General features: G+C 41.8%; 1 protein-coding gene across 4 annotated transcripts in view; it reads left to right on the forward strand.

Annotated features, from left to right (window-relative positions):
* Positions 1-23,872, forward strand: part of cacna1ha (calcium voltage-gated channel subunit alpha1 Ha) — a 552,389-nt gene that overhangs the window by 491,483 nt on the left and 37,034 nt on the right. For all 4 annotated transcript variants that reach the window (XM_087997955.1, XM_087997957.1, XM_087997956.1 and 1 more), the window contains exon 29: positions 526-596. In XM_087997955.1, the coding sequence (XP_087854081.1) occupies positions 526-596 (71 nt within the window). The remainder of the gene's footprint in view (positions 1-525; positions 597-23,872) is intronic.

The raw sequence follows: 23,872 nt of genomic DNA on the forward strand, positions 1-23,872 counted from the left end.
TCACGTGCCTTGATGTGGAAGTTCTACCTTGCTTGAAGCTGCTGGCCAATCAGCAGAGATCCAAGAGTAAATGGATAGGCAATTTTCCTTCAGGAGAGAGTGCTCAAAGAGGTTACAGTCAAGACCAGGGTGTGTGACCTTCAGTAGCGACCTCCTTGTCTCTCCATCCCTGCTCCCAATTCGTCCTGGATTGAGAGAATGGAGGACAACCATCCTCATTCTACCCACCTATTAATGCAACAGACAGGCTGACCTGGTTCCTGATTCAGAGAACTAGTCACATTTCTCACCTGCCAGGAATGGCAGGTAATCAAGCTGGTAGCACATTGAGGCCAATCTTCCCAATTATTTGCCTTCTTACAACTTGCCTCACCATCTCCAGGGAGGGAATAAGTGCAGTCATGGTGTTTATTAAATCATCTATTCAAATAATCTTACCAAGTATATATTTTTACTCTTCATGTGTATTCACTACTTATAATAACTAGTATATTAAGTGTTCCTTATTAATTTTTACATCCCTAGTGCTGAAACTACTCAAGATGGCTACTGGAATGAGGGCTTTACTCGATACAGTTGTGCAAGCTTTGCCGCAGGTATGTTGGAGGAACATGATTTAAAAGTCTGTAAAAGTGATTTCACACTGATATGTTACTCTCATTCTCTCAATGTTCAAATGTATATGTAAAACTGTGGTTTAGACATAGATGAGGAAATATAATTTTCTGCAAAATTTAAACTTAAAATTTATTAAACACTTAGATGATCACTTTGAACCACCATAGCATACAAGGCTAGGGGCCAATTGCTGGAAAATGGGACTAGAGTAGATGTTGCCTGATGACCGATGAGGATATATGGACTGAAGAGCTTCTTTCCCTGATGTAAAACTCTGACCTTATACTTGTGTACTTCCCTTCATAAATCTGCTACATTGTTCCTATATGTTGTTAGTTTGAATGTTATTGACATTTTGAAATTTCAAAAGAGAGGCCAGAAATATTATTTGAGAAATGTGCAATTATCAAATTTTGTGAGAAAAATGCAAAATATAGAAACGTAATGTGTGATTTTAAATTATATGTTTTTTGAAGCATTGAAGGTTAAGTAAAATGTTGATGTTAAGGGAAAGTAACCACTGTTAATTTTCCTTTCTATAATTATTGCACAACCTAGTTGAGTTATAGACATTGATAATGGTGTAGGTTAGCATGAGATGTACTGTGTGAAAAAAATCTTCCTTGACAGGTATACTGAGAGTTCAATGCATTGTTTTCATACCTGACTGAGGATGCAGAAATAATTAGCATCATATTGTAGAAGAAGTATGAACTGAGGTACAATAATTAAACCAATATTTAAATTTTACTCAGATTATTATAAAATCTGAAGATTTATCAGGATCAAAATGGGAAGATGTTTTTTATTGGGAACAGCAAGCACTCTTTCATAGAAGGATTTCCACTGGTCGAATAGAATGGTACAGTAGCTTATTGTACTGTTTTTTGCTTATCTGATTCACAGTGTGGGCACAATTTAAACCAAATGAGTTGAAAGCCCACTTTTTCTGCTGGGTTAGATGATTTGACATGACATAATTGTTGACGACTGGCAACTACACAGAGATAACATTTACATTACTGACATGAGATGTGAATCATGTAGTACTAAAAATACAATGAACTTTTCTTGCAGTACAGTACTTGGTATCTACATATTTTGTACAATCACAGGCACTTGGATGTCTAGGCTAAAGCAAAAGCAATTTGGATGTATTTGATGTACTGCAGCACACTTCTGTCAGTGTGTCATCCTGCATGAGGACTTAGTAGGATGGAGACTGAGATCTTTGTACCATTAGGTCACATATCATGGTATAGTGATGCCATCATGAGCTAGTTCTTTAAAAATATATCATATATTTGCTGCGAGTCATAACACAACATTCCCCTGTTTTTGAAGAAAGGAAATCCTAAACAGATATACATCTTTGTATGGAAGCATATTAGGAGAAAGTGAGGACTGCAGATGCTGGAGATCAGAGCTGAAAATATGTTGCTGGAAAAGCACAGCAGGTCAGGCAGCATCTAAGGAGCAGGAGAATCGACATTTCAGGCATGAGCCTGAAGAAGGGCTCATGCCCGAAACGTCGATTCTCCTGCTCCTTGGATGCTGCCTGACCTGCTGCACTTTTCCAGCAACACATTTTCAGCTATTGAAGCATATTGTCAATTTAACAATTATACAGATAACAAGATTAATAATTCAAATTTCGATGGAACATTTTGGAGATTTGCCTACTCATTTGATCTGTGATCATTTACCCATTTGGAGAGGTGCATGCTATTCTCAGTTACTCTTGGCTGTCAACTTGATTGTCTTGCTTGTTGATATCACTCAGCAGCATCATGCACTCATTGCATTGGGCTTTTTTTCTTGTGTTTCTTTGTTTATTATTGTCTTGTCAAGCATTTGGTCTGAGTTGGCTACTGGTTCATTGCAAGGTAGTACCATGATTGGTAATAATGTCATACAACCTAAGCTGATTGCATATCTTAGAATCCGTTGCTGATATGGTATTGTGTGTGAGATGTGTTATTTATATGAATATATTTCAAAATTATTTATTATAGAGTTTAGATTTTGAACAAATAGTATGTGGGATTTCTCTGACTATGAATGATTTTAGTGATTGACGCGTAGGTATTTCTGCAGTGATGGTGATTTAATTTAAAACAGTATAAAACAGAGATTTCCTGAACAGTAATGAGGTTTTGTTTTCACCGGGTGAGTTTTACTAATGAACAGAGTAAACAGTTGTGCATTAGGCTTCAGTAAGCAGGTTCCAAAGTTTTGATTTTGGCCTGAGGGAAACACTCATATCTTAATATGAACTGGTGAATTTGACTTCAGTAGTGGGTAAGTTGTTGGAAGGGATTCTGAGAAATAGGATTTACGTGCATTTGGAAATGCAAGGGCTGATTAAGACATGGCTTTGTGCATGGGAAATCACAAATCTCAAAAATTTTATTGAGTTGTTTGAAGAGGTTACCAAAAAGGCAAATGAAGGTAGAACAGTAGACATTGTCTACATGGACTTTAGCAAGACCTTCAACAAAGTCCCACATGGTAGACTGGTTAGTAAGGTTAGATCACATGGGACCAGGGAAAGCTAGCCAATTGGAAACAAAATTGGCTTGATGGTAGAAGACAGAGGGTGACGATAGATAATTGTTATTTGGACTAGAGGCCTGTGACCAGAGGTGTGCTGCAAGGATTAGTCCTGGTTCCACTGTTGTTTGTCATTTATATCAACGATTTGGGTAAGAATGTATGAGGTATGGTTAGTAAATTTCTAGGTGACACCAAAGTTGACAGGATAGTCGACAGTAAAGAAGGTTATCAAAGAGTACAAAGAGATCTTAATCAGATGGACCAATAGCCTGAGAAGTGGCAGATGGAGTTTAATTTAGATAACTGTGAGGTGTTGCATTTTGGTTAGGTAAACCAGGGCAGGACTTACACAATTAATGGTAGGGTACTGGGAAGTGTGATTGAAGTTCAACTGAAGAGAGGAATCTAGGTGTACACGCTCATAGTTTCTTGAAAGTGGTGTCACATATAGACAGAGTGGTGAAGGAGGTGTTTGGCATGCTTGCCTTCCTTGGTCAGAGCATTCAATATAGAAGTTGGAATGTCTTATTACAGCTGCACAAGACATTGGTGAGGTTACTTTTGGAATGCTGCGTACAATTCTGGTCATCTTGCTGTGGGAAGGATATCCTCAAACTAGAAAAGGTGCAGAAAAATTTACAAGGTTGTAGGCAGGACCAGACGGTTTGAGCTATAAGGAGATGCTGGATAGGCTGGTACTTTTATCCTGGAGCATGGGAGGCTGATATTAATTCATAAAATCATGACAAGGCATAGATAAGGTAAACAGCCATAATTTTTTCCAAGAAAAGGGTAGTCCAAAACCAAAAGGCATAGGTTTAATGTGAGAGGGAAAAGATTTAAAAGCGACTGACAAGGCAACTTTTTCACTCAGAAGGTGATGAATGTATGGAATGAGCTGCCAGAGGAAGTTGTAGTGGCAGGCACAATTACAACATTTAAAAGACATTTGGACAGGTACATGAATAAGAAATGTTTAGAAGGATATGAACGAAATACAGGAAAATGGGATTAGTTAAGTGTGGGATACCTGGTCAGCAAGGACAAGTTCAACTGAAGGGTCTGTTTTTGTGCTGTTTGATTCTATGACTCAATGACTTTAAGTCTTAGCTGAAGCTGGATAGGTAAGACAGTTGCTGCTAAAGAAGGGTGATAGTTTAGAACTATTAATACTACAGTATAAGGAGTTTAGTTTGAAAGTTCTAAACCAGAAATACTTGGTTAAAATCCGGAAGGAGTTCTTTGAAGCTGAGGAAATTTAAGGTACATTTTATGAAGACTCGGGTAAGGGGCTATCAAATACTCAATTCTGGGAATTGGAAAGACGGTCAAATTAAGCCCTGCGGTTGTGATAAAGAAAGGGATTCTTTCTGGTGTGAGTACAATAACGGAGTGCTGTTGAGATTAATAGGATTATTTTTGACATTGTGTTTTGAATGTTATAAATATATTTTTATTGAAAAGAGAAGAAAAGGTTTTGGATATTACAACAAATACAAAACAAACAATTCAAGCCAATACAAAAACCCCCACTAATTACATAAAGAAATAAACAATAACTAATAACTAACTAAACAAAATCATGACAATAATAACAATAATAATAATAATAATACAGCTCAATGAAGCAAAGTAATCATCCTCGACCATCAAGTGCATAAATTTCTACATATTGATGTGTTTGTAGTTCCTCCTCCCTGGATACCAGACTCATTAAACAGAATCATTATGGCTGTACTTTGGTATGGCAGACAAATCTGTATCCAAGTAGTCCAGAAAGGGTCACCACACCTTATAAAAATTCTCAGTTTTACGGTGCACCATTTTTGTAAGGAAGTTCAAAGGGGTGTGTTCCATGAGTAGATTACACCAGCCCAGTAGCCGCAGGGGGTTTTCAGACACCCACCTAAACTGAATGTTTGTTCTCGCACAAAAAGTGAGGATACTGATAAGCCTTTTTTTTGCGCGCATCTAATGGAAGTGGATGAACAAGGCCAAGAAGAAGAGATACAGGGTTCATCGCCATCTCTGTCCTCAAGACCCTCTCTATTTCACCTACCACAGCGCTCCAGTATGCCCTCAGCCTGTGGCAGGATCAGAGACAATGAGTGAGTATAACCAAACTCATCTTGCATTGAGGACACATTGGAGATACTCCTGCTTTAAATTTTGAAAGGCAATCTGGAGCCAAGTGGACCCTGTAGAGAATCTTCAATTGCAAGGCGTGGGTCCTGCTGCAGATTGAGATCATCCTTGCATTTTCCCAGATATTCTCCCATACTTCAGAAGAGATCTTAACATCTGGCTCTATCTCCCATTCCTTACGGAGCCATTCAGACTCTTCCGAGGGACCCTCTCCCAATAGGTGATAGATATTACAGACAGAAAGTGTGTTCTCAGTACTCAACACCCTCTTCTCCATGTCAGATCTAAAGGAATCTATAGGTCCCTACTGGGCAACTTGTATTTCTGAGCCAACTGGTCAAAAGACACCAGTATATGCCCATCGAATAAGTCACCCAAGCAAGACACACCCGTAGCTGCCCATAGTTTAAACCCCAAGTCCATCATCCCTGGCTGAAAACCTGGCTTACCAACTATGGGTGTAAAAGATTATGTTTTGGCAATATTACCCTCATTTTGACATATTGCCTTTCACGCCTGGACAGTATTAATTACTATTGGGCTGTGGCAATATTCCTTGACTGTCCTCATTTTGTCCAAGAACAACAAGCCAGTAAGGGGACATCTTGCCTAATGCTTCGATGTCCAGCCAGTGAGCGAGAGTCCCCTGGGCACAGTCATTCACATAGGATAGTAACAAGCTTAACTGATAGTTTTTAATATTTGGGATCCACTCCTCCCAGACTGTGGGGTAGCTGCAATTTAATCAATTTAAGAAGGGGTCACTTGCGATACCAAATAAAGGAACTGAATCGGCCGTTCAGTCTTCTAAATGTTTGCTTAGTTAAAAAACAAAGGAAGCATTCGCATAGGATACAGCAGATGGGGGAGAATGTTCATTTTAATGAGGGCTACCCAACCTAACCAGGAGATTGGAAGCGCCTCTCATCTTTGAAGGTCTTTTTTGATTCTGTCGAATAAATGGGCAAAATTGGTTTTAAATAGCCGATCAAATACGTGAGTAATGAATATTCCTACATAGAGAAAACCCTCCTTTGACCATCTAAAGAGAAATTGAGGTTCGTCCTCTGGATCAGGCATTTTCGGGAGACCACCCACAGGCATGGCCTCTGATTTCACAAAGTTGATCTTTTAATCTGAAAAACTGCCAAATGAATTAATGTATTGTATCAGATGTATTGTAAAGGATAAACTGTTGGGTTTGATAAAGACAAGAACGTCATCTGCATACAATGCAATCTTATGCAACTTTGTCTCCACTTCGGGAGCAGTTATATTGGGATCCCTACGTATTGCCTCAGCCAGCGGTTCAATCACCAATGTAAAAGGCAATGGTGATAAGGGCCAGCCCTGTCAACTGCCCCTAAGAATATTGAAATTGCTTGAGCGCACACCATTGGTGAGTACAGCAGCAAGAGGGTCACTATACAAAACCTCTACCCACCTGATAAAGGCCTCACTCAAGCCAAACCGCTTTAAAGTATAAAAAAGATATGGCCAATCAACCAGTCAAATGCTTTTTCTGCATCTAAAGGGATCACTAATCCCTGTACCGATCGTTGTTGACGTACTTGGATCATATTAAGTAACTTCCTGACATTATTCTACGACCTGCAACCTTTTATAAACACCGTCTGATCCTCTTTAATGATAGAGGGCAGCACAGTTTCTAACCTTAGTGCCAGCGTCTTAGATAGGATTTTAAAATTGACATTCAGGAGTGAAATTGGACCAGAGGAAGCACAGTCCACTTGGGCCCTGTCTTTTTTTAAGAATAAGAGAGATGTTTGCCTCTCTTAAAGGTGGCAGGAGGAGGCCACGACTACGTGATTCGTTAAACATACTAAGCATCGGTCCGGACAGTATGCTTATAAATTCCTTATAAATCTCACTGGGAAGTCCTTCAGGACCAGGTGCCTTTCCATTCTGAAGCTGCCTCACAGCCTCCTGCACCTCTTGCACTGACAATGGGCATTAAGGAGAGACTCTGGTTCAGGGGTCTCCCCTGGGAGGTCCAAATTCTTTAAAAAAGACGCCATCCTAACCTGCCTATCCTCACAACTTTTAGACTGGTATAGTTCGGCGTAAAATTTCTGGAATGCCATGCTAATCCTTTTAGAATCATAGGTTAAAATTCCAACATCCTCCCTGATCGAGGTAATGGCTTGGGGAGCATTCCTTTTCCTGGCAAGATACGCTAAGTACTTGCCTGGCTTATCACCATGCTCAGCCTTTAGTTTACAAATGTAAGCTTCCTCTTAGCTGTCTGTGTGAGCACGGAGTTCAGTGCAGACCTGAAGTACTACAATCCTCTGCAGTTTAGCCAACAAGGGCCTGTCAAAGTATGCCTTTTCAGCTGCCTTCATATGTCTCGATCAAGCATTGTTGCACACCCTTCTGCCATTTCTTCCTGGCAGAATAAGAAATAACTAACCCCATAGCAAAGGCTTTAGCTGTTTCCCACAGAATGGATGGATTACTGGTCAATCCTAAATTAATGTCTAAAAATGTCCTGAATTCAGTAGAAAAGAATTCAGTAAACTTGCTATCCTTAAGGATAAAGGGATCCAATTGCCAATGCCTAGAACCTACCATAGTATGCTCACCCTTGACCATTAAATACACTGGAGTATGATCAGAAATAGTGATATTGCCAATTGTACATACCACCGAGCCTAAATGCGTTGAGGAAGTCAAAAATAAATCAATCCTGGTATGGCATTTGTGCAGATTTGGAAAAAAAAGTAAAATCCCTGCCAGTAGGGTAAATGTGCCTTCAAACATCTACCAATCCTAGTTGAATACACAAATCCCTTAATTTCTTGGACTGTGAAGAAGATATCGGGGGGCTTTTGGGCAATCTGTCCATTATAGGATCTATTAGACAATCAAAATGCCCCCCCACCTCCCCCTCCCCCCCCCCCCCCCCCCCCCCCCCCCCCCGCCTTGATAATATGCTGAGATGTGAGGTTAACTAGTCTAGAAAGTGCTTCTATCAAGAACTTGAGGGGGTGGGCCGGGGGACAGTAAACATTTAAGATCCCGTATTCTTCCACATGTATCAAAGCTTTAAGGATTACAACTCTCCCATGTATTTCTTTAATACATTCTAACAATTTAAATGGGTGATTCTTCCTAACAAGAATGGCCACCCCTTTACTCCTCTTATTGAAAGATGAGAAATAAACCTGATCATACCCATTCTGTTGCAGTTTCAAATGCTTTACATCATTTAGGTGTGTTTCCTGCAATAAGGCAACATCCACCCTCTCCCTTTTAAAACTGGAAAGTATCTTTTTCCTCTTGACTGGGGAGTGAATCCCCTAATATTCCAGGTACACCACTTGAATACATCCTCAGCCATAACCTTCTACAGCACTATTTAGACCCCACAGGGAATCGTTGAGCTTCACTTCAAGAAAGTCCACAAAATACAAAAACTACATAAACTAAAATTGCTACAACCAACAAACCTACAAAACTTGCAAAAGCTATGTACACCAAAAGCGGAAAAACAAAAAAGTGCCAAAGGCACTGATTAGAGGAATCTTCATTTCCTCCCCTCCCCCCCGCCATTCAAAGGGGTCACCTACACATCCCAAAGCCCTACTAACCATCTCCACCACCCTCTTAACTCCTACCAGCTAGGGTCGCGCCACACACACAACCCAGTAGAAAAACGCAAGATTAGTAATACACACAAGTAAATTAAAAGTAAATATGTCACCCATCCCTTGGTATAACTTCGAAGTTAAAGGAAAATACTCTATCCATCCTGAGCATAATTTAATGCAATTTATTACCAACAAAAGGAGACTCCACCAACTCCTCTCTAAAGAAGGACAAACCCGAACAGCTCTGTCATCTGTGCCTATTCAATCTTCCAGCTTGAGTCAGCATGTCCACAAAGTTCCTTGCTTTCTCTGGCGAGTCGAATGAATGTACATGTCCATTATAATTAATCCGAAGCACCGCTGGATATCTTAGAGAGTACTGGCTCCCAAGCTTTCTCAGTCTCTTCTTGATGCCATGGTAGGACTTCTTTTTCCGGATCACCGCTGCTGAAAAATCTTGAAAAAGCTTGACCCTGGTGCCCTTGAACACCAACGCCCTTGGATCGTTCCCTTGGGCTCTGGAAGCTTCCATGACTCTCTGTTTGCCTTTACAATGATGTAAACTGTACCAGGACAGGGCGAGGGCACTGGTCCATCCCTGGCCTTTGTGCCATGACCCAGTGGGCTGTCTCAATCTTTACCCTTCCCTTTTCAGCCTCCAAACTAAGAAATTCTGGGAACCACCTCTCAAAGAATCCCACTTTCGTCCTCTCCGGTATGCCAACAATACAAAGGTTCTTTCTTCTGCTCCTGTTCTCAAGATCATTCACCAGATCCAGTAAACCATGGACCTGTGTTTCCAGGGCTTCAGCCTCTGGCTCTACCTCTGTGTTCCAGTGTTCGAGCACATCAGTCCTTTTCCCCAGGTCTTGCAGCATAGAAGAGACTGGGGCCAGCTTCTCCTCAATTTTCTCTTCAGTCTGCCTCCCCAGAACCTCGTGAGATTTGGCAAGCCCCTCAACCAAGGCCTGGTGAGTAAGCAAGCCTGCTGCCTCAGTGGATTGGGCCGCAGCCCCGCTCCCAGGTGAACTTGCTCCTTTCTTCGTCACTCTCCTGCAGTAAAAAAATGAAGATAAGTAAAATTTTCAAGTTCTGTAGCTCTTTTACTGTGTTTTTACTCACAGTAGCATGGAATGAACAGGTTCTAGGCCTGTCCTGCTGATGTTGTTGCAGAGAACCCAACAAATGTGATTCTCCTTGGTCACCGCCATCTTGGATTCCCTTGAAATATTTAAATTTGTGTTATATATAAACAGATTGATTTATTCTATTTATTCACGGGATGTGGGCATTTCTGGCTAGGCCAACATTTATTACCCATCCCTAATTGCCCAGAAAGACAGCTAAGAATCAATCATATTGTTGTGGGTCTGGAGTCACATGTAGGCCAGTTCAGGTAAGGACAGCAGATTCCCTTCCATAAAGGGAGTTAGTGGACAAATGGATTTTTCTGATAAGCATCAGTGGTTACATGATTGCTAGGAGAAAGTGAGGACTGCAGATGCTGGAAATCAGAGTTGAGAGTGTGGTGCTGGAAAGGCACAGCAGGTCAGGCAGCATCCGAGGAAAAGGAGAATAGACTTTTCGGGCATAAGCCCTTCATCAGGAATAAGGCTTATGGGCCGGGGGCTGAGAAATAATTAGGAGGGGAATGGGGTTGTGGGGAACGTAGCTGAGAAAGTGATAGGTAGATGAAGGTGAGGGAGAAGGTGATAGGTCAGGGGAGGGTAGAGCAGATAGATGGGAAGGTTGATGGACAGGTCAGGAGGGTGGTGCCGAGTTGGAGGTTTGGGACTGGGATAACGTAGGGTGAGTGGAAATGAGGAAACTTTTGAAATTACATTTATTCCTTGTGGTTGCAGTGTCCCAAGGCAGAATATGAGGCGTTGTTCCTCCAGGCATCAGGTGGTAATGGTTTTGCGGTGGAGGAGGCCCAGGACCTACGTGTGCTTGATGGAGCGAGAGAGGGAGTTGAAGTGTTCAGCCATGGGGCTGTGGGATCGGTGGGTGAGGATTTCCCACAGATGCTCAAACCCAATTCTACCACACTACATTTTGAGCCATGTGTTTACCTCTTTAGTCTTGTTGACCATGTGTCAATTTGCTTGTAGCTCAGGTAGTAATTCAGAGATGATTATCTTTTTGGTTTTGCTTTCTAATTTAGCTCCTAGCTGTTCATATTCCCTCAGCAGAACATCTTTCCTTTCTTCTGTCTCCTGAAACACAGCATCTAGCTAACTCTCCCCCTCACCGATGTGTTGCAGTGTTTGAAGCTCAGATGTCAGCTCATCAACTCTGATCTGGAGTTCCTCAAGCAACCAACACTTGTTACAGATGTGGTCAATATGAGCCACAATGGCATCCACCAAATTCCATGCCATTCAGTCACAACACTTCGCCTGGCCCGACATCTGTTTTTGAATTTCTTAGTTATCAATTTAGTTTTTAAAATTACCTACTGATCTTTTAGCTTATGGCCTGCAAATATTTCCCCTTTTTGCCTTCAATCTGAAAGTAATCTGTAATAGATAGTCAGATTAGTAGCTATCACCAATCAATGAACTGATGGTTTATCTGTGATATCATTCTTTGTTGGGCCCCTAATCCTGGGCTTCAATTTATTCTGGGTCGAGAATGTGGTGCTGAAAAAGCACAGCCAGTTAGGCAGCATCCGAGGGGCAGGCGAATCAACGTCTCGGGCATAAACCCCTTCATCAGGAATGATGCTTGTGGGACAGGGGGCTGAGAGATAGATGCGAGTGGGTGGGGCTGGGGGAAGGTAGCTGAGAATGCAATAGGTAGATTGAAGATGGGGAAGAAGGTGACAAGTCGGAGAGGAAGGTGGAATGGATAGATGGGAAAGGCGATGGACAGGTCAAGAGGGTGATGCTGAATTTGAGGCTTGGGAGTGGGATAAGATAGGGGAGAGGAAACTGATGAAATACACATAAATCCTGTGTGGTTGCCAAGGCGGAAGATGAAGCGTTCTTCCTTCAGGTATCGGGTGGTTAGGGTTTGTTGATGGAGGAGGCCCAGGATATCCATGTCCTTAGCAGAATGTGAGGGGAGTTGAAGTGTTCAATCATGGGATGTTGGGGTTGGTTGGTGTGGGTGTCCCAGAGGTGTTCTCTGAAACGATCCGCAAGTTGGTGTTCAGTTTCCCTGGTGTAAAGGAGACCACATCGGGTGCAACGGATACAGTAGATGACATTGATGGAGGTGCAGGTAAATTTCAGTTAGATGTGGAAGGATCCTCTGGGGCCTTGGACGGAGGTGAGGGGGGAGGTGTGGGCACAGGTTTTGCAGTTCCTGCAAGGTACCGGGAGTGGGCTGATGGGGATGTAGATCTGATGAGGGAGTCGCGGTGGGAATGGTCTCTATGGAATGCTGATAGAGGTGGGAAGGAAAATATATCCCTAATGGTGGGGTCTGTTTGTAGGTGGCGGAAGATGATGAGATAATATGGAGGTTGGTTGGGTAGAAGGTGAGGACCAGGGGAGGTCTGTCCTTGTTGCATTGGGAAGGATGGGGATCAAGGGCGAAGGTCTGGGGAGTGGAGATGTGCTGGAGGGCATTGTCGACCACATGAGAGGGGAAATTGTGATCTTTGAAAAAGGAGGATTTTCTAAGGTGGAATTGGTCATCCTGGGAACAGATGCTGTGGAGGTGGAGGAATTGGGAATAAGAGATAGAGTTTTTACAGGATGCAGGGTGAGAGGAGGTGTAGTCCACTTTTAACCTGTTAAAAACAGCCTTATAAACTATGAGCCAAAAAAAACAAGCACAAAGCAACACTTCCCCTCTGCATCTAATTACCATATTGCCTCTACATTCCCTGAACTATATGTTCATACAGGATGTGTATCACTCTGCATGTGATCTCACCTTCCTGACCTTGCAAAGCTTACTGATCAGCCTTTATGTGAAGAACAGTCATTCTCAGTTTCTCTCTTGAATTCAGTTATTTGTCCATGTTTGAACCAAGGCTTTAGTGAGCCCAGGGACTGAATAGCCCTGGCAGAACCACCTGTTGGTTGCCTTGCCACCTGCAACAGACTCAGTCGAGTGAGTAATGGGGTGGCACGGTGGCTCAGTGGTTAGCACTGCTGCCTCATAGCACCAAAGTCCTAGGTTTGATTCTAGCCTCAGGCGACTGTCTGTGTAGAGTTTGCACATTCTCCCTGTGTCTGCATGGATTTCCTCCAGGTGCTCCGGTGTCCTCCCATAGTCCAAAGATGTGCAGGTTAGGTGAATTGGCCACGTTAAATTGCCCATAGTGTTAGGTATGTTAGTCAGAGGGAAATGGGTCTGAGTGGGTTACTCTTCGGAGGGTCAGTGTGGACTTGTTGGGCCAAAGGGCCTGTTTCCACACTGTAAAAGGAAAAGGGTGGGCGGCACGGTGGCACAGTGGTTAGCAGTGCTGCCTCATAGCGCCAGAGACCAGTCGGGCAACTGTCTGTGTGGAGTTTGCACATTCTCCCTGTGTTTGCGTGGATTTCCTCTGGGTGCTCCGGTTTCCTCCCACAGTCCAAAGATGTGCAGGTTAGGTGAATTGGCCATGCTAAATTGCCCATAGTATCAGGTAAAGGGGTAAATGTAGGGAAAGGGGTCTGGGTGGGTTGCTGTTCGGAGGGTCGGTGTGGACTTGTTGGGCCGAAGGGCCTGTGTCCACACTGTAAGTAATCTAATCTAAAAAAACTATGTCCTTTTGGTTCCAACCGAGCCACTCCTGGTGATGGACAATGTCCTCTATGCCGAGTATATTCTGCACCCTTGACGCCATCAATGTTTCCCCCAGTTGGTATTTAATAGAGAGAATATTTAGAGAGAAAACTGATTTGTGATTTGAGAACTATGCATGTTTATCAGGTTTGACCAGTTACCATGAGACTTCTTGGAGTGAATATTCAATATTGAGGACTCCAAGGCAGTTGACTCCTTTTATATATTATAGTTAGTGTATATTATGCTGGGACAATATCCCTTAATGAGGTAAGTCAGGTAGATAGGATAATGAAAAAGATGTTTGGTATGCTTTTCTTTATTGGTCAGAGTATTGAGTACAGGAGTTAGAAGGTCATGTTGTGGCTGTACAAGACATTGGTTAGGCCACTGTTGGAATATTGTGTGCAATTCTGGTCTCCTTCGTATTAGAAAGATGTTGTGAAATCTGAAAGGGTTCAGAAAAGATTTACAAGGATGTTGCCAGAGTTGGAGGATTTGAGCGATAAGGAGAGTCTGAACAAGCTGGGGCTGTTTTCCCTGGAGTGTCGGAGGCTGAGGGGGTGACATTATAGAGGTTTTCTAAATTATGAGGGGCATGGATAGGATAAATAGACAAAGTCTTTTCCCTGGCGTTGGGGAGTCCAGAACTAGAGGGCATAGGTTTAGGGTGAGAGGGGAAAGATATAAAAGAGACCTAAGGGTCAACTTTTTCACATAAAGGATGGGTACGTGTATGGAATGAGCTGCCAAAGGAATATTTAAAAGGCATCTGGATGGGTATATGAATAAGAAGCATTTGGAAGGATATGGGCCAGATGCTGGCGGGCAGGACTAGATTGGGTTGGGATATCTGGTGAGAATGGACAAGTTGGACTGAAAGGTCTGTTTCTGTGCTGTACATCTCTATGACTGTATGACTTTGAATCACATGAGCCCTTGTGTCATCAGCCAGATTACAGGCATATTCAGACTTGTTTGAGCTATGGAATGATACTTCCCTATTGGATTGCAGTAAACAATTATTTTGTAAGTTCTTTGGTTCTAATTGGAGTCTAATAACAGAACAGTACAAAACAGTACCTTCAAATGCTCACTACTGTGTGCCACATTTTCTGGGTATGACCTAATAGTATTAGAATTTGTTTCAAATTGTTATAGCATGAGCAAAAAGGCCTTTTGGCTCATTGTGTCCCCACTGATCTGTGTATTTATTTATTCTAATCCTGTTATCTGGCACTTGGTCCATAGCCTTGTATGCTATGGCATTTCAAGTGCTCTTAAATGTCATGTGCATTCCTTCTATTACCACCCTTTTTGGTAGTGAGTTCCAGATAGTTACTACCCTCTGGATGAAAATACTTTTCATCAAATCTCCTCTAAACCTGTTTCTCTTCTTCTTAAATCTGTGTTCCCCTGTTATTGACCCCTCTACTAAAGGGAAAACTTTCTACCTGTCAATGCCCCTCAACTTTGGACACCTCAGTCAGCTCCCAATTCAACCTCTTTGCTGTAAGGAAAACAATCCCAGCCTATCCAGTCTCTTTTCGTAGCTGAATCACTATAGCTCAGGCAACCTTCTGGTGAATCTTTTTTGCACCCCCTCAAGTGCAATCTTTTTTTTATATAATGTGATGACCAGCATTACACATAGGACTCCCATTACTCACATTATACACAGCTCCATCAAAACCTCTTGCTGTTTTATTCAGTGCAATAGGGTTAAAGGCAAGTGCGCCATATGCCTTCTTAAATACCTTATCTGCATATCCTGCTGCCTAGGAGAAAGTGAGGACTGCAGAGCTTAAAATTGTGTTGCTGGAAAAGCGCAGCAGATCAGGCAGCATCAAAGGAGAAGGAGAATCGACGATTCGGGCATAAGCCCTCAGGGATTTATGGACATGCTTACCAAAGTCGCTCTGATCCTGTTCCATTGTTCAACCCATCTGACCATCGTGCAGTCTCAGGCTTCCCTCTTCAACATTTACTACCCTGCCAATTTTGTCATGTGTAAATGTACTGACCATATCTGGATCATTAGTGTATACTGCAAATAGCAAGGAACCTAGCACCGAACCCTGGACACAGGCTTCCAGTCACAAAAACAACCTTCGACCGTCACTCTCTGCTTCATGTCAATAAGCCAATTTTGGATCCAATTTGCCAAATTGCCTTAGTTCCCATAGACTCTTAGGTTCTTAACCAGTCTGCTATGCAAAATCTTGTCAAAAGCCTAACTGAAGTCCATGTGGATTATATCACCTGCACTATAGATGTTACCTATAAGGTAAGCACATGGATGATTTGGGGATCGTGTAGGGGGACGCGCTGAGAATAGTTCACAGGTCGGCGCAACATCAAGGGCTGAAGGGCCTGTTCTGCGCTGTATTGTTCTATGTTCTGTTTATGATTCCATGAGTATGACTTTGATAGGTTATTACTCGATGAGTCTGTAAGCCAGCTCGGTCAATTTTGACACCAACCCTCAGATGTTAGCAAAGAGGACTTTGCAGGATCAACAGGACTGATTTGGCCTGGTGTCTAGGTCTGGTTTCATTCCTTTTTGATGCTTTTTAGTGCTTATTTACAACTGAGTGGTTTGCTGGGACACTTCAGAGGGTAGCTAAGAGTTTGAAAATATCAATATTTCAAAAACATCCACTAGTACTTTCGTAAGGGCAATTAGAGATGACCAATAAAAGCTAGCTTTGCCAGTAAAATCTGAAAAACCTGAAAATGCCAAGAGAAAAAAGCACTGAATCAGGAAATGATGACCTTCAGACCTTAGGGGCAAAAGGAAAGGAGATTTACATGATATCTCTCCATGTAGAAACTGAGTAGAGAGCTTGATGTTGATGCTGGCTGCTTAAATTGCCATAATGTCCATATCTTGGAGCACAGATTAAATTTAAAAAATATAAACCTGAGATTGCAGCTTATACATACTGTCCTTGTTCTGAGAGATTACAGAACGGATTGTGTACATCTACATAGAACTTCTAAAACTATGGTTTTTGGTTCTAATTCTGTGAGGTCCAGTGAAACATGATTTATAGCACAGAAATTCTAAAATATTTTTTCTTCAGCTCAGTTTACCAGCTGTGTTTTCTTTCAGACTGAATTGATTTTAAAAGTAGAATTGTGTAGTCGTAAATTATTTTGCCATGAAAAGGGGCAGCTGTCAGAACAATCTTGTTTTTCATTTGGACTATTTATTGTCTTTTTGGGGAAAAAAAAACACCTATGTTGTTGTCTGTTGTTAAGTCTTCATTGATTTGCCTTCTCTTGGAAATGTTAATGGCAAACTGTTCCACTTTTTAAAGTTCTGCACTTGAATAGAGGCTTGAGTGTAAACCATTCTTGTCAGTTTTATTAGAAGGCTGACTGATTAAAAGATGTAATAAAACGTTCTGTTCAGCCAAATTAACATCCAGTACCAGTAACAAACTCAGTCAATTAAGTGACTTTTCCCATGTGTTGCCACTCAATTATGTGATCAATTAAGTGACTGATTATACCCTGTACAATAGGAGTGATTCAGACACAATTGGCGTTTATCATGTATTGATTTCCACAAACACCACAACATACAACTTTACTGATAATACTTGCCATACAATAACATTGGAACAAAATAAGCTTCAAAGTGAATCTTTCAAAATAATTCTCATGCAAGAGAAGGAAAGTGCATAGGATATGGAAAGCTGAGAAGGGACGAACAGAAAATGTCATTGAAATAGGTTTTAAAGAAGCAGCAAAAAACAACTTATACATGGAGAGATTTATCAGATAAATCACCAGGGCAGAATGTTGGCTCAGTGGTTAGCATTGTTGCCTCACAGCATCACAGACCCGTGTTTGATTTTAGCCTCGGGCAACTGTCTATTTGGAGTTTGCACATTCTCCCTGTATCTGCGTGGGTTTCCTCTAGGTGCTTCAGTTTCCTTCCGCACTCCAAAAGCGTGTAGATTAGGTGGATTGGCCATGTTAAATTACCGATAGTGTCCAGGAATATGCAGGCTAGATGGATTAACCATGAGGAATACAAGGTGAGTCTGGGTGGGATGCTCTTCACATGATTGGTGTGGATCTGATGGGCCAAATAACCTGCTTCCACAATGTAGAGATTCTGTGAATATGAAATCGCAGATAGGGCAGGCAAGAAGTTTTCCTTCTGTTGCTAACTGTTGTTAAACAAGTTATTCTTGTATGACTAATCCTTACTTCACTCATACAATCCCTACAATGTGGAAACAAGCCGTTCGGCCCATTAAGTCTACATGGATTCTTCAAAGAGCATCCCACCCAATCCAATCACTCCACCTCATCCCTGTAACCCTGCATTTCCCATGGCTAATTCATCTAGCCAGCATATCCCTGGAACACTATGGTCAATTTAGAATGGCTAATCCATCTAACCTGCATATCTTTGGACTGTGGGAGGAAAACAGGGCACCAGGGAGAAACCCACATAGACACAGAATGTGCAAAACCACACAGGCAGTTGCCCGAGGGGAGAATCAAACCCAGGTGCCTGGTGCTGTGAGGCAGCTGTGCTAAGCACTGAGCCACCATGCTGCCCAGTGTTCACATGCTCTGATAATTATTCCATTAATGGTGTTTTGGAAACAAGTGAAAGAGTTTTACAAACTTATCATAAATAGGCTTCAAAAAAATGAATAGACCTCACATGGGCCAATTAGCTCATTTGGCTGGATAGTTGGTTTGTGATACAGAATAACACCAACAGCACAGGTTCAATTCTTGCTTTGGCTGAAGTGCTATGGATGTTCGAAATCCCTCATGACCCTAAGGTTAGAATCACTGCCAGTTTTCTCTCTCTATTGAGAGAACAGCCTTGTGAAAAAGGCTCTTGGGGTCATATCCAAACCAGGAGATTTGGATTTGTTTCTCTCCTGTTGCAGAGGTAATAATATCTCTGAACAGGTTGATTAAAAATATTTTAATAGGGTCCATCATCATATTAGCAAGGTACATATTGTGGAATTTGAAAAATAATCATTATGTTATAACTATGGGACTTTATTACTTTTATTCACTACCTTCCTCAGATAAATAAGTTTCTGATTCCATTTAACAATGAACTAGTATCACAGATTTCCTCAAAGTAATTTCTGCACAGCATGTTTCACAGATCAGATTTCTCATTAATTTAAATAATTATTACATTCCTAATTTCCTTCAGTTGGCACAATTTGAAACAAAATGATGAGAATGAGTGCCCTTAACACAAAGGCAGCATTTGACCACATGAGGTCTCACAAAACTTCGGCATGATAGAAGTCACTGGAAATCAGGTGAACATGTTCCACTGATTGGGATCATACCGTAAAGCAAGATTATGGTTGTTGGAGCCAATCACCTCAGCCCCAGATGCAGAATTTCCTCAGCATAACATCTTCAAATGTTTCATCCATCATCTTCGCTCCATTTAAGAATCAGAAGTCGGGATGCTCACTGATGATTGTGCACAGTTCAGTGCCACATGGAACCACTTCGACACTGACATAGGCAGCATATTGCCACCATCTGTACATTCCCCTCTAAGTCACACATAATTATGGCTTGGAACCCTATTACTGTTCCTGAATAAAGATCTTAAACATCTCTCCCTAACAGAACAACACCACATGGACAGCAGCACTTTCAGATGCAGTTCACTATGGCTGCATGAAGGATTATTAAGAATTGGCAATGAGTATTGACCTTGTCAATGACCTTCACATCCCATAAATGAATTTTAAAAAGTGGTGGATGGAGTATCGGTCAAGTCAGTTTCTTTATCCTGGGTGGTGTTAAGCTGTTCGTTGGAGCTGCACTTAGCCCAAGAAGCGGATGGCTTTCCATCATACTTGTGCCTTCTAGATAGTGGACAAGCATGTAGGGCCAATTATTCAGCTGCCCTCAAGAACAATTTTATAGATTGATCTGGTTGCATCTTAAACAACAAAGTCAGTTTTGATGCTTTTAAATTAGGAACTGTTTCTGCCAGTTAGAAAACCTAGTAGTTATTTCTGCAAGTGGCACAAAACCAAATTAATTTGTCCATCAAGTTCCAATTTTTTTAAAAAATGAGAAGCATATAAGTGTATCAGAAGGGCAATAATATGTTGAAAATATTCTTGATAGGTAATATAGTCCTGATTAATATGGTAGAATTAAATGTATTACTTGTGTTTGAAAACTTGAATATTGTTTCATTAAATTTATCACAATGTCACAACAAAATAACATTTTCAGTCTAGCCACTCAACCTCCGACATACATGGCAACAGTTTAAGGTGTAATGATGTAGAAATACATTGAATTACTGAGAAATCCCTGCACCAATGATCTCATTACAGCGTGGTCAAGGAAAATAAAGACACTTCCTTTGTGGTGTTCAACTTTTCCAACCTGAACCTCACTGTAATAACAACAATCTCCAGTTGTCTAGAGCACCTTCAGTGATATGCAGCAACCATTTTTTGATAAAACAGTCTGGCCTCTGGCCTCACTAGTTAATCACTGAGACCAGTTTATTGTTTTGCACACTTCTGACAAAGGATATTTAGTGCTTAATTATGGCTTTTGTCATTCCCTCCACTGAGTTACGAACAAATTCCAAAATCAATACCTCAATAATAGCTCATATATATTTTGCTGACTGAATGTATTCATAAGAGATGTCTTAACAAATAACACATTACTCTTGTTCTGTCTCAGAGGAACTGTAATAAAAGGATTTAGGTTCACTTTCTCCACCAGCCTTTACCATTACCTCTCTGTCCCATTTTAATGCTGAATCATTTTGGGTTTGTTTTGGCTGCACATACATATTCATTTTATCCTTTTTTTGGCTGTAATTCAACTCACTGATCTTACCATTACGCAAACTTAAACTTCACAATGTGATGTGACTACTCTTGATGAGAGCATCATTCATCAGTGTAAAGGATTGAAAAATCAGGCACGAAAATCAATGTGCTCACTTTATGATAGCCCTTTTACTAACATGCAAATTAAAATTAATCACCAAAAGCTCTTGAGTGCATTGTTCCCATCTTGATTGTTTAAACTGCATTCATGTTGAGCAAGGCATCATATCTGTAATGAAATCTCAGACAACATGGGGTGGAATCTTACCAGGCTCTGAGCAATGTGGGGTATGGTGGAATGAGCAATAGAAACAGATGAGATGTTCAGAAAGATCCATTTCAATATCAAGATCATCTTGCCGCATTTATTTTTCAAGCTGCATAGCAAGAATTTTGCTATCCACCAATTGGTGCTCATTGTTTGTTATGAGATACATTGTTAACACTCCAACTGGCCACAGGTTGCAATCTTATCAAACTAATTATCCGGAAATCTTGACATGGAAACCAGAGCAGGTTCAATTCAACATCTTCTCTCAATGACTTTTATGTTTCCCATGGCCAAATTGCAGAGTAGGACACAATCCCCAAGCATCAGCCTCACACATCCTTCTATCATAGACATTGACCCCTCCACTTTCAGGGAGGCATTGCCATCATACTGCCATCCTCCAATATACTGGCACTGTAGACACGTCTAGCAGGGCACTCCATCAACTAGCAGTATACAACTGCCTTGGATACAATACCACACAGGGACAGGAACCCAGTCCATAACATAGACCAGGCTGCCTATGAAGGCTGCTCACTTGTTCTTGCAGCCTGCTGCCTACTGTCATGCTAGCAGCTGTCATGCGTTGCTGTGATTTGAGCTGCCACATCTTAAATTGGCAATTGCTGCTCAACTGGCACGTAAGCATGCTGTGCAGCAATCCTCAGCCAAACCTATGTGCAGTGTGTCATAAATAATTGTTCTATTGTCAGTTTAGAACCTGTACCAAGTGCCCTAGCGTTTGTATCCAACGCACATAATCTACTGCAAGCATAGAACATGTCAAAAAGACATACGAGAATTGTCCACTTTGAAGTCCATCTTTGAATTGACAGAGGACACCTCTCTGTCAAGGGGGGGAAGGGGGGGGTTTAGTCAGGGCAGCCTCTCATAGCAGTCCCAGGCTTTGGTTATAGTCAGTGCTTGGGTTGCACAGGGGGGGACCATGCTTCTGTGCTGCAAGGAGCAGGTCCTTTCTCTCCATAGACATCAATCAGAGGGGGGTAGATGTGCCATCAGGGAGATTTGTGATCACCAGCTGAGGGTCTGAGCCAGTGAAGGCTGGTGATGGCTGGTCAGGTCGCATGAGAGTGTTGGATTAAGATCCCATCACCTCCCTCCCAAAAATGTAAGGCAAAAGTGGGAAGCAGAGGACTAGATGATGGAGGGGACAGGTAGGCAGGTGTACACGGCTTGTGTGGCTGTGGAAATGTGCCGCCTGTGGGTTTTATAGAATGGGCACCTAGAAATGAGAAGGGTTGAGGGTCCCAACAGCATACAGAGGAACCTCGATTATCTGGCATTCGATTATCCGAATATCGGCTTATCCGGCAAGATGGCAATGTCCCGATGCTCGGCTAAACTATATTATTTGGCATTCAATTATCCTGAATTCAATTAACCGACCGAAATGCTGCTCGCCCATGTCCTTCGGATAATCGAGGTTCCTTTGTATTGACACTGAGGCTGAAAGCCACTGGCAGAGAACCACTTACTGTCACAACAATTAGAAAAAACATGCATAGCATACGGTATTGAGGAGAACGCCTGCAAAGAGACATTGCAATGGGAGTGGAAAGTGAGCTGACATGTGAGGGGGGCTGCAAGTGCAACTAGTCACTGGGTAGTCACACTGCAATGACACTGATTGACAACATATTTTTGTTAGCCTGTAGCAGAGAAGACATGCAAAGTTAATGATGGGGAAGCATGGGGGCAGTAATGAGAGCAAATGAGGGAATGTGTTGCATACAAAATGGCCTGCTTCCACACTGTAGGGATTCTATACTTCAAAAGAGGGGCTATTAGAACATAAGGATTGGTGAGAGCGGGTGTGGATGTTGAGCAATGGCACATATGATGTAAGGTAACAGAGAACAGAGCATTGCGCTCACTCTAATGGAACTAAGGTTTCTCATCCTCTTCCCGCACTGCAGCCCAGTACTCCTCACCCTGGAAATGTTATTGACTCGGTGGCCATCTCTGACCAGGTTGTCATAGTCTGGTAGCATGGCTTCCTCTGCCAGTCATCTGAAAAGGTCAAGCACATTTTCTCAATGTAACATAGGAAACTGGGAAGATGACTCCTCTCCTCTCCATCAACCCATCCACAAGGACCCGACTGGTCCCTTTCCAAGGAGAGTGGTGTCAGTTTCCCCTTGTCTAACATTTTGCTTCCATGGCCAAGCAGGGCTGCTTCCAAATGCCAACAAATTTGCTGGTGTGTAGTGGGCTTTGATAACTCCTCAGTTATTGAAGCAGCCCATGTTCAAATGCAACAAGGCCTGGACAACTCAAAAAAACCTAATCTGGTTCCATCATTTTAATCTAATTACTTTCATTTTAAGTGAAATGTATTAACTGAGAAGGTTGTGAATGTTTTGTATTCTCCACTATAGAGGGCTTTGGAAATTCAATCTTTGAATAAGTATAAGATAGAGATTGATACATCTCTAACTACCAATCACATAGATGGTTTTGGAGGGTTTGAGATATAAAAATAAACTGGAAAGACTGAGACTTTTCTTTTCACTGGAACATAGGAGGTTGAGGAGTGACCATATTGAGGTTTATAAAATCATGAAGGGCATAGATAAAGTGAATGACAAGGTCTTTTCCCTAGGATGGGGGAGATCAAAACTAGCAGGCATATTTTTAAGGTGAGAGGAGAAAGATTTAAAAAGGACATGAGGGCACCTTTTTTTTTTACAGAGTAGTTTGTGTGTGAAATAAACTGGCAGAGAAAGTGGTGGGTACAGGTATAGTTACAACATTTTAAAGACATTTGGATAAGATCATGAATAGAAAATGTTTGGAGGGATATGGGCCAAGTGCAGGCAGGTGGGACTAGTTTAGTTTGGGAACATGGTCATCGTGAACTGCTTGGTGCAAAGGGTTTGTTTCCATGTTGTATAACTGTATGGGGATGAGATGGATAAAAGGCATTAATGTGTTCAATCAATCATGATGGTATTGAATAGCAGGGGAGGCTGAAAAGGCTGAGTGGCCTGCTTCTTTTCCTGTGTTCCAATGTACTATGTTAGCCGCACTCTAAAAATTAATAAAAT

Source organism: Chiloscyllium plagiosum, unplaced genomic scaffold (assembly GCF_037043375.1).
Source record: "Chiloscyllium plagiosum isolate Xiang-an unplaced genomic scaffold, Cpla_swu_hap1 HiC_scaffold_20, whole genome shotgun sequence".
In the NCBI taxonomy this organism is placed as follows: Eukaryota; Metazoa; Chordata; class Chondrichthyes; order Orectolobiformes; family Hemiscylliidae; genus Chiloscyllium; species Chiloscyllium plagiosum.